At 33.6% G+C, this 12,060-nt stretch overlaps 1 protein-coding gene across 1 annotated transcript in view; it reads right to left on the reverse strand.

Moving 5' to 3' along the window:
• Positions 1-3,709: 3,709 nt before the first annotated feature.
• Positions 3,710-12,060, reverse strand: part of LOC123561546 (coatomer subunit delta-like) — a 54,826-nt gene continuing 46,475 nt past the window's right edge. The window contains exons 11-12 of the mRNA XM_053553097.1: positions 7,225-7,429; positions 3,710-6,182 (exon numbers count right to left, since the gene is read on the reverse strand). Of these exons, the coding sequence (XP_053409072.1) occupies positions 6,093-6,182; positions 7,225-7,429 (295 nt within the window). The 3' untranslated portion in view covers positions 3,710-6,092. The remainder of the gene's footprint in view (positions 6,183-7,224; positions 7,430-12,060) is intronic.

A 12,060-nucleotide genomic window follows, 5' to 3' on the forward strand; every position in this document is an offset into this window, starting at 1 on the left:
CAAGTATGTCTTTGCTTTCACAAGCGGGCTCGACAAAAATTCAGATAGTAGAGCTCTTTGTTGGTAGTCAAAAAGTACTACACCAAATGCATTCAAATTCACATATCTTCCGCATCACAAGGTGACATCAAAGGACAAGTTATATAACTCTAGCTTTTATTTTGTCAGAATTATGCCCCTTTTTAACTTAGAAATTTTGGTTAAAGCCATTTTAAGACAACCAATGCCCATCTTTCACTCAAATAATTTATGTATTTACTTAAAAAGCATGAAAGTCTCATCAAATGTAATAAACATAATTGAATATATAAAATACTTGTGTATGTAGACCTGCATTCATAACATAATGCCTATATGGAGAGCAAACCAATTCAACCCAGTGTTAGCGTCCAGCGTCCACGCCTTGGTTAAAGTTTTGATGCACTTTATCTCTGTAATAAATTGATGGATTTGTTTCAAACTTAAAATAGTTATTCCTCATCATCACCCACGTCAAGGGTCACAGCTCTAGCACCAATATTTTATTAATTATCCCCCTTTTGCATTTCACGTTAAAGTTTTGGTACTTCAAATTCGTTACCTTCACATTAGTGCATTCATACACAGCTCTGCCAGCAGCCATTCAGGTCCTCAATTTTGCATCCCGTTAGGTGTTGTTTTAGGAGAGGATTCAGCCAGAAATAACGAGGCAAGATTGGGCTATTGGGCAAGGTTTTAAGCCCCTGGGATGTAAGGTTAGGAAACCTGAGCCTAGGCATTTTTGTGCAACAGCCGCAAGCCATGCATCCTGAACTTTTGATAGCATACCGTCTGCATCATATAAAACGTGTTTCACAGACCTTGACCATTTAGCAGTTAGAGGCATTTCACCACCTTCACAAAGTACCCAGACAATATTTTTTTACATGAGGCTCATAGAATGAAATCCATGTAATAAGGATAAGTCATGACAGCAAAATCAGTTCAATTTTGAGTTGTTTCCTGAAAATGGTTTCTGATTTTTAGGTCACCTGTCACGTAGTGACAAGGTGAGCTTTTGTGATCGCCCTTCGTCCGTTGGCGTCCGTCCACAATTTCTTGTGAACACAATAGAGACCACATTTTGCAAGCAATTTTAAACTTGCACGCAACTTGTATAGGCATAATATCTCGGTTCCTTTTGAAAACTGGGCATATCCGGAGTTATGGTCCCTTAAAGGGCCAAAATTTGGCATTTTTGGCTTGTGAACACGATAGAGACCACATTTTGCGATCAACTTTAATAAAACTTGCATACAACTTGTATTGACACAATATCTCGGTTCCTTTCGAAAACTGGCCAGATCCAATCATGGGTTGCAGAGTTATGGCCCCTTAAAGGGCCAAAATTTGCCATTTTTGGCTTGTGAACACGATATAGAGACCACATTTTGCAATCAACTTTAATCAAAACTTACATACAACTTGTACTGGCATAATATCTCGGTTCCTTTCGAAAACTGGCCAGATCCCATCATGGGTTGCAGAGTTATGGCCCCTTAAAGGGCCAAAATTTGCTATTTTTGGCTTGTGAACACAATAGAGACCACATTTTGCAATCAACTTTAATCAAACTTGCAAACAACTTGTATTGGCATAACATCTCGGTTCCTTTCGAAAACTGGCCAGATCCAATCATGGGTTGCAGAGTTGTGGCCCCTTAAAGGGCCAAAATTTGCTATTTTTGGCTTGTGAACATGATAGACAACATTTTGCAATTGACTTTAATAAAACTTGCATACAACTTGTATTGGCATAATATCTCGGTTCCTTCTGAAAACTGGCCAGATCCCATCATGGGTTCCAGAGTTATGGCCCCTTAAAGGGCCAAAATTTACTATTTTTGGCTTTTGTAGTCATATAGAGACTTCATTTATAGTTTGATTTGATACAAACTTGCTAAATATCTTCAACAACAATAAATCTTGGATTCCATGATGAATCTGTCAGATCCAATCATAGGTCCTGATTGACCCCTGAAAGAGCCTAAATCTGTTAATTTTTACCTTGTGAACAGGATAGAAGTGACATTTTATATTTGATTTTAGGTCACAATAGCCTAAATAGTTTTCCCTATATATTCTATATAAAACTGACCTTTTTCAAAGAGCTATCAAACATAGCTAGACCCATTTCAGAGAACAAATCCTTACCTCATTTTAAAGAGTTATGATAAAACTGATATAAAATGAAGAGAAAAGTAGGGGTCATGTATCTTCTAAGAGAGATTTCTCTGGTCACATTTACTTACTGTAAACTGACTTCAAAATCACACTGCTGTGACCTGGAAGTACTACTCATACTAAAATTGAGCTTGACTTCACCAAATACAACCTTCTCTCCCATTTTTCCTACCAAACTGTCAACAATACATCCACAATGAAATTTAAACAAAAACTAGCCTCAATTTAGACCTCTGTTGCCATGCCAAGTGAAAAATTAGTGTTCAAATACCTGGCAGCCATTACGCGACTAGACCAGATGGCTCCCACGCTGGTTCCTTTAGTTTAGTTAGGCCTTTAACCACACTTATACACAAGTCACAGTAAGATCTTGGTTCCTTTAGAAAACCGACTAGATTCCATCATGGGTTCTAGAGTTACTGCCCCTGAAAGAGGCAAAATTTTCTACTTTGGCCCTTTCAGCCATATAAGTTTCATTTAAGATTTGATTTGATACAAACTTGCACAAAATTATTATCTTGACGATCTCTAGGCCTGGATCGAAACTGGGTCATGTCGGGTGAAAAACTAGGTCATCAGGTCGAATCAAAGGAAAAGTTTAACAACCTAGAGGCCACATTTATTACCCTATCTTCATGAAATTTGGTCAGAATGTTTATCTTGATGATTTCTAGGCCAAGTTTGAAACTGGGTCATATATGGGGTCAGAAACTACGTCATTAGGTCAAATCAATGGAAAAACTTGTTAACACTCTTGTTCATTTGATGTGCATGAAACTTGGTCAGAATGTTTGTCTGCACGAAATATCGTATGAATTTTATCTGGGTCATGATGATTCCTAGGCCAAGTTTGAAACTGGGTCATATGGGGTCAAAAACTAGGTCACCTAGTCAAAGGAAAAGCTTGTTAACATTCTTGTTCATTTGATATGCATGGAACTAGGTCAGAATGTTTGTCTACATGAATTATGTATAAATTTTTATCTTGGTCATGTGGGGTTAAAAACTAGGTAACCAGGTCAAATCAAGGAAAAAGCATGTTTACACCCTAGGGGGCACATTTTTGATTCTATCTTCATAAAATTTGGTCAGAATGTTTGTTGTCATTAAGTCTTGGAAGATATCAAATCTGGGTCACATGGGGTCAAAAACTAGGTCACTAGGTCAAATAATAGAAAAGCTTGTATACACTCTAGAGGCCACTTTTTTGCTCCAATCTTCCAGAAACTTTGTCAGAATGTTTGTTTTCATGAAATTTTGGGCAAGTTCGAATCTGGGTCATGTGGGGTAAACAACAAGGTCACTAGGTCAAATCAAAGTAAATGCTTGTTTACACTCAAGATGCCACGTTTTTTGGTCCAATCTTAATGAAAATTGGTCATCTTGGCCTCTTGTCAGGGGTTTCCCCCATTTTCAGGTGTTTCATTTTCCAGAAATTTCCAGTTTTCAAGTGTTCTGGTTTGGAAGGCTTCAGCACTTGGCTGAGAAATTGTAACCTTAACGATGGGCAGATCTGTACAATATTTTATTTCTATTATGTACATATCATTTAAATATCAATATAATCATGTATATCAATAGAGCACAATTTTTCATCACCCTCTTTCAATGCCAAAACATGTATTCTAAACACAGAATAATGTCTTTAGAAATGAAAACCACATAGTCATATACATGTTCATTTTTGTTTTTCTTAGTTCAAACTGAATTGCCTAATACAGATTCATTTCTGCACATGGCAACCTTACAAGACAAAAACTACAGTCAAACCTGTCTATAAAGACCACCCTTTGGAGAGCCAAAATGTGGTCTTTATTGGGAGGTGGTCTTTATTCACAGGTTAAAATACACTGAAAATGTTGAAACGGGAAACAAAACATTACGAGGCCGGTGATCTCTGTTCAGAGGTGGTCTTTAACACAGGTTTAACTGTATACTGTTATCTAATGAAGATGAATGCAAGAATACACAATTTTTGAATACTGTAAATGCCATGATCATCTTACTGAATTCACAATCCCCTTCTTCAGGATTTTTGTACTCATTCAGATTTATAATCATCATGTGTCAAGATGAACCACACCTCCATTTTTAGAGGAAAGTTAAAGCAAGTCTTAGTTTCTGTTTTACCAGCAAATACTTCTCAAAAAATTCTAACACCTTAAAAGTGCTTTGGCAATCTTAGGACATAGTACACAAGCCAAAATGAAACCACAGTTTTAAATTATACCAAAGTATACAATATGAAGAGTTTCTCTACTATTTCAAAGGTAAATTAAAGCTGATGCAATTATTTTTACTCTTTTCTCCTACAGTTACATATATTCTGTTTCTATTTATTGTATCCTCACACATTAAATTACACACATAGCAGTATGTTGAGAAATAATTATTACATAACTTATGACACTAGGATGTATCATTGGAAATTTCAAAACTTTTCCACCTCCCTACTAAGGAACTGGAGCAGAACTACATATGACATCAGCTAACAATGCTGCTACTATGGTTCACTTTAACAAGGCCAATAAAAACAGCTTTGTCAATGTGAAATCATTTGATTCTGCGGACATGAAATTTCAGGATTTTGGCTAAATTTATTTTGCGGGATTTTTTAAATTTAAGGTCCGGAGTTAAACCGGTCAGCATAAAATAAATAGGAGTTTTACTTGTTTGTTAGGATTTAATTCACCACGAAAATCAAAAGTTCCCCATACATATTAGGGATTTCATAGTATGTACTGTAAGAGCAAGGGACAAAACTCAGAAACATTTTGACATGTGAAATTTTATCCACATTTTAATTTCAACTCTTTATCCGAAATTCCTTATAAACTTCATGGCATCCTCTCACAATAACGATGATTCATTTTATATACTTACATGTAAACAAACCTTTTTTCTTACCCAAGATTTTACAAAGTAGGAAATATTTATGAAAGAACATAAAATTCACTGTTAATTACAACCTACAGCTCGTTTTGAATGTTATAGTTACAACAAAAGTCAATGACATGAGGGTGTAAATGAACTGTTTTACCAGAAAATGAAGAATGTGTATGAACTTCTTAAAAATGAAACCGTGGAAATCATTAACATGATACCCTTAAATGCTAGTGAGAATCTATTGCCACCGTTCTCATTCAGGAAATTCAGGTTCTACATCTTAACTTAAAACAGGAGCTTGTAAGTATACAAAAATAATATGAATGAACATGTGATCTAGATAACACATCAGCATTATTCTACGCAAAAAGCAAGAATAATCTCACATGATGGAGAATAAATACATATTGTAAACAAATCACATACATGACCAATGGTCCGAACAGCGCATAATGTTTTATAAGGACCTGCCAAATTGCAGATGCCTACATTCAACAAATATGTAGTTCTGTAAAAATGTCTCCAATGATAGCATATAAATGAATAGACGTTTTTAAATATATACTCTGAATTAACCAACAAACAGACATCAATGTTTCATATACATACAATATTTTGAAACATAATTTGTAAACATCCAAATATCAAGAAGCTGCGTCTTTTTATTTTCATTTACAATTATTCTGGCTTTCGACCAGTTTGCACTTTTTGCCAGTCTAAAACATGACTGAATTGAATTCAGCGCAAATTTATTTTGAACACCTATCATATCTTTTAGCAATTCACAGGATGACTGTGAAGTAAAGACTTAAATATAAACACGAAAGTGTTTGCACATACTTTTTAAACCCGACAACAGAAATGAGGTTCCTTCTATGCATAAATTTTACTTGAACACCTGAAATGTTCAATATATTTTCCCCCCATTCCACTTATACGTCACTGTTAAACAATTTCTTGTTGTTTATTTTTCAATAAATAATGTTTTTGAGAGTTTGTTTCGTGTTACACTATTTCATATTTGTCAACATAAAAGCAGACTTCTGATGAATATTTTGCTGGAGAATCATCTTCCAATAGTTTTATGTCTGTAATCTGCAATACAAAATAAATTAAATTTACTACAATTATAATGATAGCAAAATACACAGTTAAGGCTCCCACGTTTACAGATTTTCGTAAACATTTACATGATCTTTCAAACACGAAACGATAACGTTTAAACAGCAATCAATTATTGTCTTCATTCATGACTCTAGCTGGCTTTTTCCGTTCTATAACAGGGGCGTACAATGGTAAATGCACTATTTTCTAAAATTAGACAGGAAAAAATATAAATTAAAGGAAATTTTTGGTAACATGTTCACAAGTTCAGGCTGTTTTGACATTTCCGCGCTATGTTTGGCATTGTTTGATGCAATTCCATTGCAAAAAAGAACAATTATTAATTTATTTCAATTGAATCAAATTTAGCACTGTATACAACCTTCTTACACTGTATGGTTCCGTCCCGATAACAGAATTTATCACTTATCAAACAAGTGCGCAAAATGGTGGCGTACTGTTTACCGAAACAGAGACATATAATATCGTTAACAGGCAGAAAACACTCATTTCGTTCAGTTTTACAAACAGAGAAAGACTTCGATGGTTGGAAGGGTGATTGTTTCGTTTAACTGGGTAGAAATTTTGTAAAAGTTTACCAGTCAAACACGACACGGACTCGTTTAAACCTGTAAACGTGGGAGCCTTTTACACAGTATGAATCAGATATAATGTTCAGTAAATGTTCTGTTTATGATGAGCTAGCAAGTGATTGGAGCCATTAATATTTTGCAAGTCAGCAGGATAGCTTCCTCACATAAAATGTACTCGTGAACTGACTCTGTTTAGGTCTTAGGGACAAGTGATTCAAAGTCAATTTTCTTAACCATTTCCTCATAGAGGGCAGTTAAAGATAGCATTATACAGTTTAGCAGTAGTTTCCCTTTACAGGAATGGCAAATATTCGTAAACAAACATGTAACCTATGTATAATATACAAACATGATTCAGGGTTGGTCTGAGGCTTAAAAAAAACTGCACATTATACATGGAAATCTAGGTTAATAATTTTATAACAGTTTCATATTCCTACCTGAATATCACAGTATGATTTCTTTGAAACGAATGAAACACTGACTGGGAAGAAATCATCTGGATGCCCTCCTACACTGAACTCCATGCTGCCTGTTTTGTTTGATGAATCTATGACGGTTAAATTCCACAGTAATACATTCTTCCGACTGTCATAGTTATACTCTCCATCACAATCCCCTACAACCGGGGCACCGACTCCAGATCTGTGTGTATCATAAATATCATTTATAATTTAAATCATTTCAGTTCCCCACATGAAACCTCTCAAATCTCTACAGTCCTGAGAACTATGTAAATAATTATGCTTAATAGAAGAAATAGCTCTTTTTTTTAATATGTTCCATTTTCATAAATTTTGGGCAACTGTGTTTGTTTTGTTGCATGTTTTAAACAAGAGCACCGCAATATATGCCTGAAGGTATGACCTTTGACTCCTAAGTGTGACCTTGACACGAGCCAACTGAAACATGCGCTCTGCACATCATCTCGATGTGGTGAATATTTGTGCCAAGTGTCTTTAAAATCCTTCAAGCAGTTCAAGAGTTACAGAGCGAACACGAAACAGTCATATGACCTTTGACCCCTTAGTGTGACCTTGACCTTGAAGCGACCCATCCAAAACTTGCACTCTGCACATCATCTCGATGTGGTTAACATTTGTGTCAAGTTTCTTTGAACTCCTTCAAGGGATTTTTAGTTTCTTCCATTCTAAATTTTTATCACTATATTCTTTCTCTTTTTGATTCTGACACGCAAAACGTCTACGTTCCCGCATGGCGTTTGACGTCAACGGAAGATAGAGAACGAGCCTCTGTTGCGTTCATCATTACACGTTCATAAAACACAATCCTCGGTACATCAAGAAAACAAATATTACATACAGCAACCGCATCTGAACTTGTCAGAAGATCTCTATCTGTCAATGAAATGGTCAAATCTTGCTAAATTCTGTCTGTTTACATACCCCACCCACAAAATTTCAACTAGAATTAGAATCTTTGTGCAAGAAAAACTGGAAGTATGCATCTGTTGAAGGAAGTGAGCACATACCTTGCATCGGGTGTCAGACGTTTCACCCCCAGGACTGTTCCTCCCAAGACTTTTCCTCCCAAGACTTTTCACCCCCAATTTGGGGGTGAAAAGTCTGGTGTTTTATAGCATATGAAGACTTTTCACCCCCTATTTGTTTTTATTATTAAATATGATTATAATGTTTTTCGGAGGGAGGGGGTTGTGTAGTTACGAATAATTTCATATGTATTATAATTAGGATAACAGCTTCTTGATTATCTAATAAGTCGTAGTGGTTTGATGAATCTTGTTACATATATAGCAAAAAATAATCTCAAGAAAGGAAGAAATACATTTGTGAAAGACAAAAATGAGGGAAATAGAATTAATTTTACAAGCATGCGTACTAAATATAATAGAATAAAAAAAGGGATAAATAATTAGTATTATATGGTAAGCTACTGCATGGTTCCGTTTACTGAATTCGAATGAAAACTCACTACAAAAAAAGAATTTATCATATGCTGTGTAACAATGCAAACAATAACATTACTGTACATATAATAATTCAAACTGGGCATTTCAAACTGATGCCTACGGAAATAGGAAGCAATTACTGAATCTGTCCAAATTAATTTATTTTGCAAATAAACTTAGACAATATATTGAAAGTTAGTTTCATTTTTGAAGCAACATCATTTTTGAGTGATGAGTATAATTTTTTTTTTTTTTTTTTGATTTCCATAAGATCAGTCAAGGTTTAGATTAATTAAAGTTTAATATACTACAGATTAGCCAGTTAATCCATTTATATTTTAACACTTATTCCTGTCAATCAAAAGGTGTTGATTAAATCACAACACCTATGAAGAGTTTAAAATAATGACTATTTCTGTCAATCAAAATGTTGATTGAGCACAACACCTATGAAGAGTTTAAAATATTGACCTACAATGAAATGAATGACTTTCAAATTTTAATAATTAGTTTATTTATTTATTTATTAATTTATTTCAGTCTCATCAGCATACATAAATAACATCACAGTACATACATGTATTACATATAATAACATTAAACATATCGAATGCTGCCACTCAATACTGAGTTACCTGAGACTATATATCTTGTTAAATATATAAAAATATATCATAAAAATGAATTCCACAACATATTGCACTTATAATACCCAAATTACATGTTATCACAATTGGGCTATCATTATTATACTAAAGGATAAACATATACCGTCTAATTCTAACCCCTAGTTAATATTTACATCTACTATTGTAATCTACATCTACTCATATATTTCAGAATTATATCACATAATTAAAACTTGAATCCATTTGAATAACAGAAAAAAATCATCATTAAGAAGTCTCAACAAATTGACATTTAAAAAGATCAATTGATAAAGTTGACTACATGTATGTTACCCTAAGGTGTACATTTTATAGAATTATGGTCGGTAAAGTAACAAATTATCTTCATAAATGCCCTAACAACCTATCCAAAATATATTAAAAAATTTCAAATATCAAATAACAAAATATTTCAGGATATATTCACTATATTAAAAATTGGGGGTGAAAAGTCTAGGGTTTGTAAAATTGGGGGTGAAGAGTCTTGGGAGGAAATGTCTTGGGGGTGAAATGTCTAGGGGAGGAAAAGTCTTGGGGGTGAAACGTCTGGAATTCCCTTGCATCTAGCTTGAAATTTTTGCATGTCATATTAAAACATAAAATATTACGAGACTCACCTGTTTTCATTGTAGTGTTATCCTTTAACTCTGATCCTTCAGTCAGTTGATACAAACTTCACTTATGGAGATAAACAGACAGATGACAGACTCGGATGTCTATCCACAGTTTAGACTCTTTTCTGCCAAAAAATGTCGCTATTCAGCAATTTTAAACGTGGACTTGGTTTGAAGGGACACATCCAAGCATCACATACCCATTTAGCATAAAATCTCTGACTGTCATTGTATCTATATATTAAAATTTGCAAAATCCGAGTAGAAATCTGAATTCAGCATAATCCAGGAAGTAAACTTAGATAAGTCTTTGTGATTTCCTAAATGAAGAGCATCAAGGGGAGGTAATAAAAATAGGAAAAATGCCCCAATCATAAACTTTGGCCCAAATCTACAAGAATGTGTCTGAATGACCCACTACGATTTATGTTTCTTTTTGAAATATCATCTTCCCTTTATACAAACAAATATACTTTTCTGCTGAGACCTGTGCACTTTTCAAGATGTAGAGCACAATATAAACATATGTTTTGCTCCATAAATATATTTTTTCTTGCAGATAAAAGTCTAGATCATACAAGAATCAAATAAATATTTGGGAATATTAGTTTGGTATGAAACCTTGTTCATTTGACTTTAAAATTTGCAAGTACGAAAATAAAGGACACTTTCTAGTACTTTCCAGATAACAAAATAGGCATGCACCCCTACTTTTTTGAAAATTCAGCAAGTTGGGGATTTGCATCCTCGTTTCCATGGTAACCGGGACATATATTGAAAAAATGAAAAACAGGATTTTCTTAATTTTGCACCCTCTTCAAGAAAAACTTTTTTTGGTTCTTACCGAGAATTGATCTTAATCATCGTCAAATATCTAAAAAATAATAATAATAATAATAATAAAGCAAAGGACCTAAACATTTTAATTCTCTACATTATAGGCCATATGTTTATTTGCGACTGTGAGAAGTTTCATTAAAATCTACATTACAGAAAAATTTCTGTTGGCGAAAATGTTTATAAAGTTGTGATTTTCCCATAGATAGACTCCCATCACGAACAATTGCGTGAGGTCCAAATTTTTCAAATCAGTCTAGCAAAAAGTCAAGCACACGACCCTATCATTTTTTAATTGCTGATTTTTAAAATATATTCTGAAGTTTCATCAGTTTCTACATTATAGAAAAAAATCGATCCAAAAGCTAGTGTAACTTCCTTTTAAAAAGTAAAATTAAAACAAACAATATTAGAAATGATACACCAAACAAAGACATTTTAAAAAATTTTTTGAATGTAGAGAAAACAAATAAATACTTGTATGAACATCAAATGAAAAATGATAAAATGTCTCCGAACACGGCAGAAAATAAATGGAAAAACATCATACCAAATGCAGATTTAAAATGGAAACAAATATATAAAAATATACTAACATCAAGTATAGATAGTAAATATAGAAATTTTCAGTTTAAATATCTGCACAGAATAATCGCGACAAATAAAAGTATGCTAAAACAAAAAGGTCGTATCGAATATATGTGACTTCTGTTCAATGAATGTTGAATCAATCGAACACTTATTTTGGGAATGTCCATGCGCACAAAAATTTTGGGGGGAGCTTAAAAGTTACTTTCATGAACGAAACTTCCATTTAGATCTTAACTGCTCTACTATTTCTTTCTTAATCACAGAAAAAGACAAACAAAAGGACGCGAAAAATTTTATTCTTCTAGTAGCAAAATATTATATTTATAATTGTAAAGTAAGAAAATGTACACCAAATTTAAATTTCTTTCTAAAATATCTTTGGAGTAGGCTGTATAGCATTGCAGCACGACAAAATAGAAAAACATTATCAGAAATGGAAAGATATCCTATCCTATGCAGTCTTTTTAAATTAAATATTATAAAAAAAACAACAACAAAACTTCAAGAGTTGCGGTAGATGTATCTTCTTTTCTTTCTTTTTTGTAATTCTTTTTTTCATTATCATTATACCTGCTGATATCTGCATATGCATATTTTTTGTGAATACAGTCGTATGTGAGTGTGTGGGTGTGTGCA

The sequence above is a fragment of the Mercenaria mercenaria genome, chromosome 10, assembly GCF_021730395.1.
Source record: "Mercenaria mercenaria strain notata chromosome 10, MADL_Memer_1, whole genome shotgun sequence".
Taxonomy (NCBI): domain Eukaryota; kingdom Metazoa; phylum Mollusca; class Bivalvia; order Venerida; family Veneridae; genus Mercenaria; species Mercenaria mercenaria.